General features: G+C 45.9%; 1 protein-coding gene across 1 annotated transcript in view; it reads left to right on the top strand.

Annotated features, from left to right (window-relative positions):
- Window positions 1-18,946, top strand: part of Pkd1l1 (polycystin 1 like 1, transient receptor potential channel interacting) — a 97,713-nt gene that overhangs the window by 62,070 nt on the left and 16,697 nt on the right. The window contains exons 31-41 of the mRNA XM_048337025.1: window positions 143-359; window positions 2,148-2,321; window positions 3,583-3,702; window positions 3,791-3,860; window positions 5,145-5,191; window positions 6,403-6,586; window positions 6,831-6,966; window positions 8,163-8,247; window positions 8,648-8,821; window positions 10,696-10,814; window positions 15,544-15,654. Of these exons, the coding sequence (XP_048192982.1) occupies window positions 143-359; window positions 2,148-2,321; window positions 3,583-3,702; window positions 3,791-3,860; window positions 5,145-5,191; window positions 6,403-6,586; window positions 6,831-6,966; window positions 8,163-8,247; window positions 8,648-8,821; window positions 10,696-10,814; window positions 15,544-15,654 (1,437 nt within the window). The remainder of the gene's footprint in view (window positions 1-142; window positions 360-2,147; window positions 2,322-3,582; window positions 3,703-3,790; window positions 3,861-5,144; window positions 5,192-6,402; window positions 6,587-6,830; window positions 6,967-8,162; window positions 8,248-8,647; window positions 8,822-10,695; window positions 10,815-15,543; window positions 15,655-18,946) is intronic.

Below are 18,946 nucleotides of genomic sequence, written 5' to 3'. Positions count from 1 at the left end.
CACTCTGTGTGATAGCGACTTACTGGCCCATTGCAATCACCCCTCATGGACCACCAGTGCCCTGAGCGTGGCTCCAGATTGATGGTGCATCCACTCCATCCTGCCCAGGTAGGTGATAAGACATTGTTGTATGTGTTACCAGTGTATCTGCCCAGTTGGGCCCACTCCAGAAGATCCGCCTGTGGCATGACTGCCAGGGCTGTTCCCCCAGCTTGTTCATCAGCCATGTCATGGTGAAGGACTTGTGCTCAGGACACGGCTGGTTCTTCCCTGCCCAGTGCTGGCTGGATGCAAGCCAAGCTGATGGCCGTGTGGAGCGGGAGCTCACCTGCCTGCGCTGTGGACTCGGCTTTCAGAAGGTAAGGTAACCTCTAGGCCGAGTTGTTCCACAGCAGGACTGACTGGCCCATGAAGCCTACGTATAGTCTGCAGCTCTCAGCACAGGTTTTTCTTTAAACCATTAGAAAGTTAACTGCATCATTTTTGTTTTTAAGTTATCATAAATTTATCCTTATCTTAAATTTGCATGCATAAAGAGGCCATCCAAGCATGGATTAATCATCTTTGCCAATTAGTAATCATCACAGAAATGCATTTCTTCTTTTAACTGTAATGATAATTACAGTTTTGGAATTTGTAGCTCCTGGTCTGCAGTTTGAGGCTTCATAGTAAAGACTTTTTAATGCCCCAAACAACCCAGATAACTCTCATAGCATACAGAAGGGGTCAGGACTCAGATAGCAAGAAATCAGTCCCCAGGAGCAAGCAAACAAACAAACAAAAAAACATCTAAAAATAGTCCATAATCTCCAGACTATAAAACTGGGTTTTTATGTTTCCTTTTGTTCTTTCCCTGCCTGTGAATCTATTTTACAAAGTTGTGATAAAAATGTTGAGATTTCCCCCTCAATCTTAGATTTAAAAGTGAGCAGTCAGAAAAGAGAGAGAGAGAGAGAGAGAGAGAGAGAAAACAAGTGAGCTCTAAGAGCCAGGTACTGGTGGCTACTCAGGAGGCTAAGGATTGTGGTTCAAAGCCAACCTGGGCAGGAGAGTCTGTGAGACTCATCTTCAATTAAGCGTGTACACATGTGTGCGCATGCACACACACACACACGCTAGAAATGTGGGAGTAGAGCTGTGGCTCAAGTGGTAGGGCATAAGCCTTGAGCACAAAAGCTCAGGGACAGTGCCCAGGCCCTGAGTTCAAGCCCCACAACCTACGAGAGAGAGAGAGAGAGAGAGAGAGAGAGAGAGAGAGAGAGAGAGAGAGAGAGAAACTTTGCTGACTGAATAGTCATAGGAGAATTAGAAAGTCTACGCTGTTTCTTCTCCAGCCTATTGCTTGAAAACTTTATGTGAGAAACCTGAAGTTACTAGTGTAACTGTCTGTCCATTTGACTGTGTCCTATAAATCACCTGCACTCGCTGGCCAACACACTACAAAGCATTCTGTTAACATAATCTTTTAACTATTTCACTGGTGCACATTTGTTATTCTTCTTGCTCGATGCTACTAGTTCTATGCAAAACAATATTTTTTCTAGGAAAAAAACCACAAATGTTAGGTGTTGAAAACCTAGCATTGTTCAAGTTGCATTGAAACTTGTAAACTTTGAGGCAGCTCCATGAGCAACAGACCCTTCTGCTGAATCTTGCCCTGCTGGGCTACTGAGGGAAGACATGGGTGGGGCAGCACCAGCCCTTGGTGTACTCAGAACCTGTAACAATCAACAGTGTTTCTTGCAAAGTCCTGAGAATAGAAAGTCTGCTGGGATTGCAAAGGAGGGAAGTGAAGGGAGGCTCTAGAGAGGAGGCCTCTGAGCCAGCATGGATGTATTTGTGATTCACACAAGTGAGACAGGGGTGATTTATTCTGGAACTTGATGAGTGCTAGTGGGGACTGGGCCAGAGTCCAGGGTAGTGAGAACATGGCTGTGGAAAAACATTGCCAATAGGGTGAGAGGGAAGGATCTAGAACAAGAAGCCATATAGGGTGTCCACATAGCAGCTAGCTGGCTGGCCAGGATAGAAAAGCCAAAACTTTGGGAATCTCAGCATAGAAAAATTATGGTTTATTAATTGAGATTTTACTCTGTTCACACAAATGCCTGTTGTTTAGTCATTCTCCTGTGTGGTTTCTGTTTCAGCTTTTCTGTTCAAAGTTCATGGAGTACCTGCAGGAATCCCACATCTGGCTCTCAGTGTACAACTGGCTTTCCTCCAGTGGTTATTTGCATGTACCTCAGCTGCCTGTGTCCTTCTGCCTACTGTGTGCCTATGCTTACCTCGCTGCCCTGGTCACTTCAAAAGGACATGAGCAGGTGGAAGACAGTGGGTTTTTACAGTGGCTTCCAAATCTGACAGTCATAGTCTGGCCCCTCTTAAGCAAATAATTAACAACACTCTCTTCCATCATTGGAAGAGAGTTTATACTAGGAGAAGTGAGCTGTGTTCCTGAAGGGCCCACAGGTGACATGACCAGAGATGAACTAGATGTCTGTGGGACGGTGCCTCTGGGGAAGGAGCTACCATGGGCAGCTCACAGCCTCAAAGCCTGGGGTGTTATGCATTGTCTTTCCCAGAGGTGGTGATAGTCTGGGTTTTCTTGTGAGAACACTCTTGGTTTTTGTTGTTGTTTGTTTGCTTGCTTTTTGTTTGGAAGATTAGCAAATTTTTATTTAGTAAATCCAGGCAAAGCAGGAAGAAATAGAAAGGGAAAAATAAGTACACTTTGATATACAGATGGTGGAAAGAGAGAGGCTATTTGGAATTGTTTTAAGGGTGACAATTTATTTGCATTTTTAACAATTCCTCTTGCTGAGAGAATGGGTAACAGTTCTTTTGCTCTGTATCTCTGGTCTAATTGCTCCTCATTGGACATAGAAAATTAATCTGGATCACTTCAAGCAGATACATGGCATTGCAATCTTTTCTGGGGGTGAAAAATAGCATGACTTTTGGACTGTGAAAAAAATGGCTAGACTTGTTTTTGAGGAGGAACTTGTACCCATCTGCAAGCCCAGCTCACTGGATTCACTGGAGACTGTGGAGTAGAGTCCAGCACAGTGGTCTGTCAGTGGGTGGCAGTTGTCAGAGAAATATGGAATGATTATGAATTTGCATTCTTTTGAAAAATGCTATGTGGGTAGAGCTTTCAAAAGATGGGAAGTATCATCAAATAGAAAGACAAAAACTTTCATATATAACTAGGAAAAGCTTGGAACCTGCAACAAGAGCCTTATGGTTGGTTGTTCCTGGAAGGTAGACCAGTTGTCTGAACTGAGGCCCTGACTATTTCTGCCTGGTGGTGCATTAGGAATGTTAATGCTTTTTTGTCAAATTACAACCAGGATTAAGTCAGTTGAGCATGTACTTCATGAAAAGTAGGCACTCAGAAAACATGTGTTTCATCTACAAGGATTTGTCAGGAGGGAAAATGATTTCTTCTGGTTTTTCTAAGCCATGGAATGGAGCTTCATATAAGGTGTCCTCATGTTAAATACATTTGGAATTCAGAATGGCTGTTCATTTGGGGTTAGATGTGTTTCAAGTCACATAATTGCTACTTTGGGACTGTCACAGCCTCTTCTAGATGTCGGCTCCAATGATGTCACTCTCAGATCTGTTGGTCTGAGTCTCCTGTACACCCTCCTGGCCTCACCAGCAGCATATCTCTTGTCACTACTCTTCCGGCTCAGCAAGGTATTGTGACTGCCTGTGTGAACCTGGACTTCAGCATGGACCTCCACAGCTTGTGCACCCTTTCCACCCAGACTTTTCATTTCTACAGGAAGCCACAGGGTGTCCACCGGCTGCAGCAGGCCGGGCCCTCAAAGGAACACAGCTGGACGCTTCTCAGGGTAATGTGCACAAAAGCAGAAGCTGTCCTTCTGTGGCTAGTCCTTTGGGTCAGACTCCTAGGTAGAAAGTCAGTCTCTGACATTCCGTTGCCCTATTTTAAATACACATGAGCATCATTCCATATTTTCAAAACCATCTTTTCCCTTAGGCTATCCGTTTCCTTTGCACTTGTTACGTTGACCTTGCAAATCCTTTTTTATTTTAATGAATTTCAAAGCTAAGTGGCTCACAACTACTACTACTCAAGAGGCTGAGACCTAAGAACCACAGTTCAAAGCCAGCCAGGGAGGATAAATTCAAAAGCTCTCATCTCCAAAAAGCCAGAAGTGGAGCTGTGGCTCAAACAGTGAAGCATCAGCTTTGAGTGAATAAGCTAAAGGACAGTGCTCAGGCCCAGAGTTCAACCTCCAGTACCATCCCCCCACACAAATGAGTTTCATTATGAGTAAAAATCCTATTTTTTCATAATGTATGTTTGCCTCCACTTAGTAAACTGGGCAGTTGTCAAGTAAGGAGGGAATACTACAGTATTTCCTAGTTCCTGCTTTTGAGTTTTGTTTTGTTTTGTTGGCCAGTCCTGGGGGCTTGGGACTCAGGGCCTGAGCACTGTCCCTGGCTTCCTTTTGTTTAAGGCTACCGCTCTACCTCTTGAGCTACAGTACCACTTCTGGCTTTTTCAGCTTATGTGGTGCTGAACCCAGGGCTTCATGCATGCCAGGCAAGCACTCTACCAATAAGCCACATTCTCAGCCCCTGCTTTTGAGTTTTGATGACTACTTTAAAAACTTTTTTTTTGTCAGTCCTGGGGCTTGGACTCAGGGCCTGAGCACTGTCCCTGGCTTCTTTTTGCTCAAGGCTTGCACTCTGCTACTTGAGCCATAGCGCCACTTCTAGCCGTTTTCTATATATGTGGTGCTGAGGAATCGAACCTAGGGCTTCATGTCTATGAGGCAAGCACTCTTGCCACTAGGCCATATTTCCAGCTTAAAAACCTTTTGTAAGGTAATTTTTGTCATTATTTCTTCTAAGGCTCTTTTTTGCTTTGTAGTTACCCATTTTTCTCACACTGCTGCGGGGGCAGCCTCAGATGGATGAGGTCTTTATCCCAATAGCTTTATCAGAAAGTCATCATCCCAGCCTTGTCATGCCTCTCAGAAAAGCTCACTCTGATGGGTCAGGAAGAAGTATCACCTGAAGAAAATGTGTCCCTGGTAAGCCCAAAGGTATTACCGGTACCCTAATTCAGCATCATATATTTGCCTTTTTTTTTCTTTTCTAATCAGGTCCTAATTCCTGCGGAAGATTACCAGATGTGCAGGAGTCCTATAAGGTAAGCGTGTAGCAATACGCAGTAGCAAATTCTCTAACATTAACTGAGAATAATTGATTTCTCTGGTGCCCTCCCTTGGTCATGGTTAAATCAGGTCAGGAAAAGATCCATCCACCACCTACCCTACTATTGGGGTCAGTCCTCCAGAAAAAGGGGGCTGCTTCCCAGATGGGAGGGAAGTGCAGGTAGGTCAGGGAGAAGGTGGTCTAAGCATAGATGCCAAACAAGAAGAGGATACAGTCCCCCAGAAATGGGGGGAAAGCCCTGTGTGTATGTCCAGTGAAATAGAGGCAGGGCTTGAGGGAAAGAGGCTGTGAGGCGACAAGGTCTGGATGTGTGCTTAACCAGCATCTTGCAGCCTTCTGCTAGGTGTAAGGCTTGGAGGAGCTGCCCTGTGACTTGAGGCAAGCAGAGAGCACAGGACAATTTCTTTTATTTTCACTGTGCTAGTACTGGGACTTGAACTCAGGACCTATGTGCTGTTAGCCTTTTTTGCTCAAGGAGGTATTCTACCACTTGAGCCATAGCTCCACTTCTGGCTGTTTGGTGGTTATTTGGACATAAGAGTCTCATAGACTTTGCTGCCTGGGTTGGCTTTGAACCACGATCCTCAAATCTCAGCCTCCTGAGTAACTAGGATTAGAGGCATGGGCCACTGGTGCCTGGCTGTGAAGGGCAAATTTCTAATGTCTTGACTAAGGTATCAGAATTGGATCTGTGCAAGCACCCTCTTAGCACAGAGGTGCTTCTTTACTGTGGGGGTGTTTCAGAGCATGCCTACCCTCTGTACTTCCCAGCCTATCACTCCTGCTTTGCAGCTTCATGGCCCCTGGTCCTGGGTATGGCACTCAGAATGCACTGTGTCCCATACCTACTAAGGGTGTGTGTCCTATACCCTCTAAGGGGCTCTGGCCTTTTGGCCTTCCAACCCTTTTCCCAGCCTGATGCTCTTGACTGAATCTCTTATTTAGAGAGTAGGGGCCCATCAGTCTGACTGCACACAGCTGCCCACAGGCAGTCAGCACTGTCCAACAGACACCCCATAGGAACATGACCTCTAGGAACATGACCTTTGCTTCCTCCTTCACAATTCTGCATGTCCAGGTCCACACTGGGCCAAGCCTTCCCTCAAGATGGCTGTAAAGCATCCCAGTCAAAAAGGCACAACTCTCCATAAAGGCATTGACCTTGGCCTAACCTTGTCATTCTAGCATCCTGCACCAGCCATTCCTTGTGGAAGTGCCCTGATGAGGAGGAAGGGAGCAGATAACAGTGGTGCAGTTGGTGCCACTCTGGAGCTGGAGACCCGTGAGACAGGCCACCCTGAGACAGCCCTGAGGGAGAAGAGTCACCATGAACCTGCCCCACCACGAGGTGATGCCCACCTAGACTGCAGTGAGAAGCCCCATCCAGCATCCTCCAGTGGCATTGGGAAAACATGGGCTCAGAGGAGTAGTGTGACTAGAGAAGGAATTGGCTAATTGTCACTAAACATTCTAGTCTCATCTTTAAAAAAAAACAAAAACAGACATAAACCCATCTGAAAACACGACATCTTTAGAAGCCATACAGCTCCACTCACACTGAGGAGAAATGACCAGATCTGTTAACCCAGCTCTCTCTGTTTGTTCTGCCTTAGCTCCCAGCACTGGCTTTGAAGGATTCATGCCCCGAAGGCATAGGGTCTCCCCACCTTGGCTGAGCTCTGCAGGCCTGATCATCTGTAGCTTTGTATCCCTGGCCTGTGGTATGGGGACAGGATTCCTTGGCTACAGGTGAGCCATTGAAGTTTGCAAGTATCTTCAGGTTGTTTGATGGAAGTCTGGCATTTGTGAGGAGATCCTTTGTTTCTGGAAACTTCCAAAATACAGATGCCAGAAGAATTCACCATTGCAATTCTTTCTCCCCCTCCTACTTGTTGTGAGCAAAGAGAATCTTATGTAAATCCCAGACAACCACTTTGCCAACCAACTCTTCAACAGCAACCAGGCCTGGATGAATCCAGGGTATAAAACCAGATGTCAGTTGGGTGCCAGTGGCTCACGCCTGTGACCCTGGCTACTCAGGAAGCTGAGATCTGAGGATCCTGGTTCAAAGCCAGCCCAGGCAGGAAAGTCTGTGAGACTCTTATCTTCAATAAACCAGAAAAGGCCAGAAGTGGAGCTGTGGCTTAAGTAGTAAGTGCTATCCTTGAACAAAATAGCTCAGAGATAGCACTCAGGCCCTGAGTCCAAGCCCTAAGACACACATACACACACACACACACACACACACACACACACAACCCACACCAAGAAGGAAAGACCCCTCTGAGCTCCTGAGAATGTGGGTCCTGGCCTGTGCACACTGGCCAGAGACAACCATTTGTTCTCTTGTGACCCTTGGCAGAGGGGATTGCCTGCAAGATAGGGGCTATGATGCATATGTCATAACTTCCCAGTGTGACCCTTTTGGTTTGGCTTGGGCCACCATTAGAGACCCCAAGGTCACTCCATGTGGTCTCTAGACTATGATGCATAGTTACAACCCAACCTTTTTCTTTCTGACAGGATCCCTTCTCCCAACTGCATGTTTTGAGCCACTCTGTGAGGCTTGAACCCACTCCATCACTCAGTTTACTCATCTGTAAGACAGAGACACTGGGCACACTTGCTCTATGAGGTTTGGGGAGAAGCAGGAACAGATGACAGTGTAGAGACAGTGTAGCCTGCAGCCCTCTCCTGCCCTGTCTGCACTCAGTTGTGTCTTTGCATCAGGCAGCTTCAGAGAAGGGACTCTTCTCTCATCGGCAGAAGGACATCTAGGAACACATCTAGAAGCACCCCTTTCCTGGCCACATCCCCACTTCCCAGCCCCTGGCTTCCAGTGTGAGGGGGACCAACATTTTCAGATTTCATCTCTACTGAAGTGGGAGACCACAGGGCGACTTGCTCCCTCTAGAGTGCTCACAGATCCACTTTCTCCTGGGCAGATTTGTCCCAGCACAGTGTGTGCAGTGGCTGTGTCTGCTGTCCCTCTCTGTGGTCTGCTGTGCATTTGTCACCCAGCCACTCATGGTAAGATACCCCTCTGAGGCAGAGAGGCCTCTGGTGAGCGAGCAGGGTACCTGGAAGGGAGAGGGGGTGGTTGTGCATTGCTAATGCCTTAACTTTCCTTGGAAGTTTGTGTTAAGACCCAGTGAGAAACCTGGGAACTTAGACTTGTGCTAAGCTCCAGGTAAACCTCTTATTCTATCTTTCTAAAAGCCTATGGGAATAAACTGCTCCTGAGGCTCAGAGAATATGAATCTTGAGCCAGGCCACACTTGATTAGTAGGTGGCCCAGGACCCAAGGGTGGTGGCCATGGGTGTCTGATCAGACTGGATGGAACTAGATGGAACCTACTGTCTACAAAGGACCAAGAAGACACTGCTGGGCCTCCAGTGACTGTGGGTGCAATCTCCTTCCTCTCTCCAGATCTGCTGCATGGCGCTGGCTTTTGCTTGGAAAAGGAAAGATGACAAGGACTTTTTTACTGAGTCCTTATGTAAGGCAACGAGGAGTCTGGCTCTGGAATTGGGAGTGGGCCTGGGAGCCTACCCTGCCCTTTCTCCCAGTGAGGCCCCCGTCTGTGCTGGGGAGGCAGAAAAGGTGAGGTGATGGCTCCACAAGTGAATTGCATGCTGGACAACTGGCTTTCTGGCATATCCATCAGTTGGAACTTAGGCCTTGAGGTCAAATTTGATTCTGCTTGTTGGGCCCCACAGTATACATTTATCTTTTTTCCTTCCTTCCTTCCTTCCTTCCTTCCTTCCTTCCTTCCTTCCTTCCTTCCTTCCTTCCTTCCTTCCTTCCTTCCCCTCCTCCACTCCTCTCTCTTTTAATGCTGGGTGGGGGGGCTGGGCACACTCCCTGAGCCTCTTTGTGCTCAAGGCTAGTGCTCTACCACTTGAGCCAAATTTCCACTTCCTGCTTTTTTTGAATAGTTTATTGGAGATTAGTCTTATGGACTTTCCTGTCTGAGCTAGTTTCAAATAGCAATCCTCAGATCAGTCTCCTGAGATGCTAGAATTACAGGCATGAGCCACCAGTGCTTGGCTGCACCTCCACTCTTAAAACAAGGCAATAGCATCTCAGAAACAGGAAGTAACCCAAAGCCAAGTAACAGGAAACTTGGGCCTGGAGCCCAATCCTGGGTCCCTCTATCCCTCCTCCTGCACCCCACTGGCCAACATCTCTGCTTTGAGCAATCCCATTACTTCTTTCCCCTCAAAAATGTTGACTGTCACATCTTTTCTGGCTACTAAAGAGGCTCACTTCCTCCTCTGCTCCTTGGTGCAGCAGGTCTGTTCTTACTCTTTTTGTAGTCACATCTTCCCTCTGAGATTCCTTTGACCAGTTGGGCTTGGTCTTGACCAGTTGGGCTCAGAACCCATGTCTGCCCACTGAGGCCTCTCCTCACCTCTCCTCAGTGTGTACCCTGCCAGGAGTATTTGAATTCCCAAGCTTCATGATATAGATTTGTACTTGCTAGACATTGCTCAAAAACCCAGTAGCTCTGGGAGGAAGAGCTGTCTGTGATCTCTCAGACTCCACAACTGAGGACTAGAAAAATGAATGAGTGAGAAATAAATGAATGAAAACTTTTAAAGGGTTCACATCCCAGCTACTGTTTTATCCTGACCTACACATACACAGCCTGAAATCAATCATGCTTTCTAAAAAGAAAAACAAGCACTGGTGGCTCATACCTATAATCCTAGCTATTTGAGAGGCCAAGATCTGAGGATTGCAGTTCAAAACCAGCCCTGGTAGAAAAGTTCATGAGACTTTTTCCCTCCAATTAACCAATTCAAGTCCAGAACTGCAGACATAGCTCAAGTGGTAGTGTCAGCCTTGAGCAAAACAAAACAACCAAACAAAAGTGTGAGGCTCTGAGTTCAAGCCCCAGAAAACCAAATATCATTTCCTGCTAAGACAGCACTTTAAAAATGGCTTCTCCACCTGCCTCGGATACACGAGGCCCTAGGTTCGATTCCCCAGCACCACATATACAGAAAACGGCCAGAAGCGGCGCTGTGGCTCAAGTGGCAGAGTGCTAGCCTTGAGCGGGAAGAAGCCAGGGACAGTGCTCAGGCCCTGAGTCCAAGGCCCAGGACTGGCAAAAAAAAAAAAAAAAAAAAAAAAAATGGCTTCTCCAGTCTTCTGCAGCCTCTAAGAAAAGCTACTGTGCAGATGCCAGCTGTAAATTGCTCCTGTAAGTTCACAGTGAAGCTCTTCTTTGTAGTGGTGGTTGCAGTCCCTGCCAAGGCTGCATGCCTGAGATGTGAGCAGAGTTTGTAAATGGGGCTGCCCTGGCCCTGGCCTCTCCAACAACCTGGTCTGTGTGGTCTGCACACAGAACGTTTTTGTTCTTCAATGCTCAGCCTGTGCCCTGATGATGGGAGCCCAGGGCTTGGCAGGAATACCAACAGCCCCTCTCCCTCCATACCAGCCCCAGCTTATGGCTCTCTCGTCTCTCCTAGGTCTTGGCTGCTCGTCACCGTGAGCGCCAACTGCGCTGGGCACGGCCACCATCCATGGCCCAACTGAAGGTCATTAGAGAGAGGCTGAGAAGACAGGGCCGCACCCAGGCAGCCCTGAGGTAGGTGTGAGCGCAGAGGCAACGGGCAGGCTGTGGCCCAGTGTTACTTTCAGAGCAAGCGTGCTGCGTTGCTGTTGATCATTCTCACTGGAGCACTGGAGTTACAGACACCTCACCTGTGCCCCCCACACCAGCAGGAAGGGAAACTGAAATGGGGTAAACAAACAAATGAAGTTGGCTCTTAAATCTTCCCTGGCCTTCCTCATCCACACATAGACTAAGTGCACAGCCAGCCTCATTTCACACTGCTCACACTTCACTAGACTTGACTGTAGACCTGGACCTCTGCTCCCCAGCGGGGCACACGGGGCTAGAGGAAGCCATTTCTTCCCTGGCATCAGCTGCCCAATGGCAGATATTGTAAAAATAATTTTCACGTTGGCTTCTGTTGGCTCACACCTGTAATCCTAGCTACTCAGGAAGCTGAGATCTGAAAATCTCAGTCCTAAGGCTAGGCAGTAAAGTCCGGGAGACTCTCAATCTCCAATTAGCCAACAAAGAATTGAAAGCAGGGATGTGGTTCAAGTGGTAGAAAGCCACACTTGAGCGAAGAAGTGATGGTGCTCAAACCCTGAGTTCAAACCCCAGTACTAACACAAAAATAAGTAAAAATAAATTAATTTCATATTGTAGTAGGCTCAGACATGATGCTCAACCCAGAGTCTATTTGATATTTTAAAAATAACACACAAAGCTTAAGAAACATCATCCTGGTAGAAAATTTCTCCGAATAAGACTTTGGCTGTGTTTGTCTCAATGGTGTCCAATGCCCTCTCCACCCATGGTGGCCAGTAAATGACAGTCACTCCTGGGATCTTCTGTAAGTTCTAGGTGAAACATTTGTCTAGATTCTGAATTCTAGACTCCAGATTTCTGTTGTAGTTTGTCAAGGAGTTGGAAATTCCTGACACTTTTTCCACACCTTTGGCCATCTCCCTTAAGCCCAGAATGCACTATAAGTCGAGTCCTTTTCAATAGAGTAATGATATGATTGTATCAGGACATCACATTTTTTGGTGTATGTGCCAATATAGGGGCTTGAACTCAGGGTTTCATGCTCTCACTTACCTTTTTTGCTCAAGGCTGTCACACTATCACTTGAGCCACAGCCCCCCTTCTGACTTTTGGGTGGTTAACTGAGGATAAGAGTCTCACAGAGGGCTGGGAATATGGCCTAGTGGCAAGAGTGCTTGCCTCATATACATGAAGCCCTGGGTTCGATTCCCTAGCACCACATATATAGAAAACGGCCAGAAGTGGCGCTGTGGCTCAAGTGGCAGAGTGCTAGCCTTGAGCAAAAAGAAGCCAGGGACAGTGCTCAGGCCATGAGTCCTAGACCTAGGACAGGCAAAAAAAAAGAGTCTCACAGACTTTCCTGTCTGGGATGGCTTTGAACTACAATCTTCAGATCTCAGTATCCTGAGTAACTAGAATAACAGGCATGAGTCATCAGCACCCAGTAAATCTGGAAATTTTTACATACAGAAGTGCACACGTTGTCCCAGCATTTTGGCTTCCAGAAATAATAAGTAAAAACATGAGAATACCCATGCACAAGCAAGTCATGTGGAGACTTGCATAATGAAAGTCACCAGATGCAGCCATGTGTCGCCCAGTCATCAGGTACACAGTGGAGTAGTGCTCAATGCTAGAAAAGTGCATGTACTGTCCACCCAGACTCCAGACAGAGCCATTTAGTGCCTACGTGAGAGGCACCAGGTAGACAGGTACCGGGGGCAGTGGGGTCCACCCAGTTGATTCAGGAAGGAACATGAATAGGTGTGCACATAGCTTTCCCTAGACAAAGCATGGGGTAATGGCCCAGACAGCTTTAGAAAATACTTACTTAGGGGGAGAAAAGGATTAAGATTTGTAAAACTTGGCATTAAAATGAAGCTTACAGCCTAACAAGCTTAATCCCTAAGGATAGAAAAGAACTGGGAAGATAGTCAAAGCCCTGTTCAGGGATAGCATCGACCAGCGGAGGCACTAGCACCTTCATTTTGATGGTTGACTCGCATGGTAGGGACAACAAATTAAGACTTCGGTGATGTTCTGATTCTGTTGTTCTTGCTGTCCTTCAGAAGTGTTGTTCTTGATAGAAGGGGATACAGATGGTAGTTCAAAAATATTGAGATAAACCAAGCGCTTGTGGCTCATGTCTGTAATCTTAGCTACTCAGGAGGCTGAGATTTGAGAATCACGGTTCAAAGCCAGCCCAGACAGGAAAGTCCATGAGACTCTTATCTCCAAAGTACCACCAAAAACCGGAAGTAGTGCTGTGGCTCAAAGGGGTAGAGTGTTAGCCTTGAGTAAAAGAGTTTAGGGACAGCGCCCAGGCCCTATGACTGATTAAAAAGATATTGACACACTTTTTAAAATTAAAAATATAGTTATGAGATTTATTATATGTGAGGGTTGTTAAGGTCATAACATTTTATACATTTATCTGCTAAGAAAAGTATTAGAGGGGCTGGGAATGTGGCTTAGTGGTAAGAGTGCTTGCCTTGCACTCATGAAGCTCTGGGTTCAATTCCTCAGCACCACATAAACAAAGCCAGAAGTGGCACTGTGACTCAAGAAGTAGAGTATTAGCGTTGAGCAAAAGAAGCTAAGAACAGTGCTCAGGCCCTGAGTCCCAAGCTCCAAGACTGGCCAAAAAAAGAAAAGAAAAGAACTAGAAATAATCTAAGAGCAAGGAGCTCCTAGAACTTAGATTCAGGTTTAGAGGTGTGTGTGTGTGTGTGTGTGTGTGTGTGTGTGTGTGCGCGCGCGCATGCGCACTGGTAGTAAAACTTGAACTCAGAGCCTCATGTTGTCCCCTAGCTTTTTCCCCCAAAGCTGGAGCTCTGCCGTCTGAGCCACCCCTCCACTTATAAATTGGGGGGTTAGTTGGAGTTAAGAGTTGCTCCAATTTGTCTCACTGGCTTCAGTCCTTGATTCTCAGATCTCAGCCTCTTGAGTAGGGGGTGGGGGAGGGAATAGGAGAGAAGGGAAGGTGGGAGAAAAATTAGGGAGGAGGTAACAAGTTTGATAAGAAATGTACTCATTCCCTTACATATTAAACTGTAACCTCTCTGTACATGACTTTGACAACAAATGTACATACATACATACATACATACATACATACATACATACATATACATACACACACACAACACACACACACACACACACACACACACACACACACACACACATAGTGAGCCTGGTGCTTGCTGGTGGCTCACACCTGTAATATTAGCTACTCAGGAAGTTGAGCCCTAGAGAATCAAGGTCCAAAGCCAGTGTGGGTAGAAAAGCCCTTGAGACTTTATCTCCAATTAACTACAAAATGCTAAAGTAGAGGTCTGACTCAAGCAATAGAGCTCCTGCTGAGAGCAAGCAAGGCCCTGTGTTCAAGACCGAGTAGTAACACACACAAAAATTAAAATGTAAATTGTGTTCCTATATTCCAGCAATGAGTCAAAATTTATGAAGCAATACCATTTACTATAGTATCAAGAAATGAATACCTAGATGGAAAGCTACATACTGAATGCTACAAAGTGCCAATGACAAAAATAAAAAAATCTAAATCAATAGAGAAATATATTGTGTGAATTGAATAAAAGATAATAAATCTATATTGCATTGGAATATATAGTTGCAATCAAAATTCCATAAGCTTTTTAAAATAAATATTGGCAGGTGGAATTTTCTTCTTGGGCAGTCTGGAGACTTGAACTCAGGGCCTGAGCTCTATCCCTGAGCTTTTGTGCTCAAGGCTAGTACTCTACCACTTGAGCCACAGCACCACTTCTGGTTTTCTGGTGGTTAATTGGAGGTAAGAGTCTTATAGACTTTCCTGCCCTGGCTGGCTTCAAACTGCAATCCTCAGATCTCAGCCTCCTGAATAGCTAGGATTATAGGCATGAGCCACCAAGATATAGCAAATGGATTTTGCAATGTGTATGGGAAGCAGAGGAACTGGAAAACCAAAACAATTCTAAAGCAGAAAATCAACATTAAAAGACTGACACTGCAGAGATGAGAATAAAAAACCCAGTAGAATGGACACATGGGTCAATGAAACAAAATAGAGAGCCTAGAAATAGAACCACACACAAATATGCTCAAGGGATTCTTTTAAGATGGTGCAAAGAAAATTCAAAGACTTGGGTCTTTTCAAAAATGGTGCTAGAAGCTGAGCATGGTAGCTCATACCTCTAATCTTAGTTACTCAGGAGGCAGAGATTGAGAGGACAGCACTATTCTAGGTCAGCCGTGGCAAAAAAAAAAAAGTTTTCAAGACCCCATCTCCGTGGAAGAAGCTGAGGGATGTGCTAGCACATGTCTGCCATCTCAGCCTCAGCAAGAAAACAAATGAGTGGGAGTACAGTCCCAGCACAGGTTCATGCCCCAAACAGTGAGATTCTATCTCAAAAGAACTTTGCAAGAAGGGCTGGCAGTGTGGCTCAGAAGTAAACCCCCGTCTAGTGGCTGGAGGCTGTGAGTTCAGACCCCAGAACTTCCAAAAAAAAGTTGGGAAAAGTAGATGTTAAGGAGAGAGAAGGAGAGAGAGGGAGAAAAGAAGTGAACACCAATAAATCACACGCCTTATGCTACAGATTTTTCCTAAGGACGAAAGCCCTGTTCCATGAACAGTATCGGGCACGGGAAGCCCCTGGGTGAGCACACATGGGCTGTATGAGGACACCAACTCTAACACTCGTTCTCCTCACAGAGATGTGTGTGTGTCCACCCTCACACTACTGCTGCTTTTGCTGATCATCTATGGGGAAGTCTCCCTAGAGGAACGTGCTCTCAATCAAGCTTTCCGGAAGGAATTTATAAGGTAGAAAGTTTGGGGAACACCTGTAGACCTGGGGGAGTCTGGTGTATTAATTCCTGGCTAATGCATGCCCAAAGGAGCTCCTGCAGTAAGGATTCCTGAGGGGTCCCCTTCCCTTCTTACCTACCTTTGTCATCGTCCTCTAGAACAGAGGAGGGCACAAGTCAATCCTGTGGATTGTTTACCCTTTGGCTCATTTTACCCAAGCACAACGGAGGCCCAAAGATTAACCACGGACCATGTATGAACTCTAGGAAAGGTTGTTGAATGAACTCGTTGTCTTCCTAAAAGTTGACCTGTGCTAGCATCTCATTGGGGGTCAATAACAAAACAAAGATATCCCAAGTCCCTTTAAATACTGGACACCAAAGTTTTATTTATGTATTCTTTTCAAAAACATCAGAGTTATTTCACCAAAGCTGTGGTTGAAATGCAGAATACCCACTTTCAAATTGTCTGCGACAATACTCCCTCAAGAGTACTGTACTTTTCAAGAGTGTGTGTGTGTGTGTGTGTGTGTGTGTGTGTGTGCAAGCATGCACATCAGTCCTGATCTTGGGGCTGGGGCACTGTCCTTGAGCTTTTGTGCTCAAGGCTAGCACTCTACCACCTGAGCCACAGCAGCACTTCTGGCCTTTTTGGTGGTTAATTAGAGGTAAGAGTCACAGACTTTGCTGCCTGGGCTGACTTCGAACAGTGATCCTCAGATCTCAGCCTTCTGAGTAGCTAGGATGACAGGCATGAGCCACTGGCACCAAGATCCATTCCTTCCACTTTTAAAAGCAGTAGAATTATTGGGCACTAGTGGTTCACACCTATAGTCCTAGCTACTCTGGAGGCTAAGATCTGAGAATCATGGTTCAAAGCCAGCATGGGCAGACAAATTTGGGAAACCAGAAATAGAGGTGTGGCTCAAATGATAGCTGTGAGAAAAAATGCTGAGTGAGAGCTGGGCACTGGGGGCTCATGCCAGTACTTCTACCTACTCAGGAATCTGATCTAGTTCACAGCCAGCCCTGGCAGGAAAGCTCATTGAGAATCTTATCTCCAATTAATCACAGAAAAATCTGGAAGTAGTGCTGTAGCTCAAGTGGTAGAGTGCTAGCCTTGAGCAAAAGGAACTTGGGGACAGTGCCCAGGCCTAGGGTTTAAGGCCCAGGACTGGCCAAAAAAAAAAAAAAAAAAACAAAGAAAGATCATTTGCACTTTTATTTCCTGCAAGAATGTTATTGATATCCAATAAGGTACTGACTAGCAAATGTCACCCCTTATTAGTTGCTTGTCAATACTGGAGTTTGAACTCAGGGCCTCAAACTTGCTCATTTTTCTTGGCTGCCACCAACCAAAATGCTTGAGCTACGTCACCAGTCTGGCTTTTTTTTTTATTAATATATTTTTTTATTATTAATTGAACATAAATTTTTTTACAAGGTGTTGTGCAAAGAGGGTGCAGTTACATAGTAGGGCAGTGTGTACGTTTCTTGTGATATCTTACAACCTGTTTTTCCATCCCTTGTCTAGGTCAGGTAGACCCATATGCAATATACAATGTATCAAGCACATATACAGTGTTCACAGACTTGGTCTCTACTGTCTCTCCGTCTCCCTTTGTTAACAGTCATATATCAGGGAGATCATGCCCCTTTGTTTTCTGTGTTCTAGGCTTGTCTCACTCAACATTATTTGTTCGAGTTCTGACCATTTCCCTGCGAATAACAATATTTCACCATTCCTAATCGCTATGTAGTATTCCATTGTGTATAAGTACCATATTTTTTGGATCCATTCGTCTGTGGAGGGGCATCTGGGTTGTTTCCATATTTTGGCTATTGTGAATTGTCTGGCTTTTTGCTTGTTATGTTGAGATAGAGTCTAGCAGACTTTTCTGCCTAGGCTGATCTTAAACTGCTATCCTCTATATCCCTCACTCCTCAGGTGTGAGCCTCCCATCCTTCTTACTTTGATGACTCATTAAGAAGGTAAAACCTCCAATCAGCATTCGATGGCTCTCTACTCTTTCTAGGAGCTCAGTAACCTCATTTCCTATGCCAAGCGCTCTCCAAGTACAGCTCGCTGGTATTTTCTACCTGCCCATTTGCAAATGTAGCAGTTTCTTGTCAGCTGTCCCCTCTGAGCAGGTGCATAGATGGGACCACTAGATGATGCTGTGAGCCAAATTAAGGGGTGCTGTGGGAGGGCTCCTCTAGAAATGCAAATCCAGATCCAACAACTGCTGACTGGCTAATCTGTTTCTCATCTCACATTTCCCAAGTCAGCAGTCTCTGATGTTTCTCATATGAATGGCTGCCTCTTGCGATTCTGAGCAGCAACATCGCAGCTGTCATAATATTTGTGAGCCTGAGGTGTGTCCATAGGCCAGTCTGGTGTTGACCGCTTCCTGTGCATGTTCTGACTGTTCTTGGGCGCCTCCCCCCTGTCCCACACCTAATCTGAAAACACAGACTTCAGGGTGGGGGGTCTGAGTGAAGCCCAGGACTGGAGTCAGGGATTGGGCCCTGTCTCTCCAGGGGCTCCTGGGTAGTTGGCTGTCCTTTGGCCATGAGCTACAGCAGCTTCCTCTGTGACAGGAGGAGGAGCCCCTCATCCACACAAAGCATTGCCATGCTATTGGAATCTCATATGTATGTTGTACCTGAAGTGCTTCTGAACTCAAAATCTTATAAAATTCCAAGTGAAACCAAACAAAAACCAGCCCAGTGAGGCACCATGCTCCAACCCAAAGCCAAACACAGACACTAATAGCTAATTTTTCTATCTTCCACACTGCTCAGCTGGCTTTGTAGGCCTATTTTATATCATTGCTGTAAGGGCTAGAATATTTTTGGGTCCTTGGGTTCATGTCTTCCCCTCAGTGTGCCGGGATGAGGAGGAAGTAGGCTTCTGTGCTGAGTCTTAGTACTAGGTCACTCAGGCCCTTCTTGACTTCATTCCTTTAGTATTACCCCAACAGAGGACCAGGGTCCAGAAACAACATTTCTCCAAACACTGTGTGTACTTGGGATGTGGGTGTAGCTAAGTAGGAAAGCACTTGCCTGGCAGGTACAAGACCCTGAGTGTCTGTGATTACAGGCATGGCCACCAGTACCTGGCTTGGATACATAGTTTGACCAAGGTTACAGAGGAAAGTAGAACTGAGAAAAGCACCTATCCCAAGACTGGCATAGAGTAGACTCTGAAATAGAAAACCAAGGAAGATCAAATGCTGGAAGGAAGAGGAAAAAGGAAATAAAACCAATCCAATAAATTGGTTCACAAAACATTTATATGTCAATGA

Source organism: Perognathus longimembris, chromosome 2 (genome assembly GCF_023159225.1).
Source record: "Perognathus longimembris pacificus isolate PPM17 chromosome 2, ASM2315922v1, whole genome shotgun sequence".
NCBI lineage: Eukaryota > Metazoa > Chordata > Mammalia > Rodentia > Heteromyidae > Perognathus > Perognathus longimembris.
This window is presented reverse-complemented; position numbering and strand designations above follow the sequence as displayed.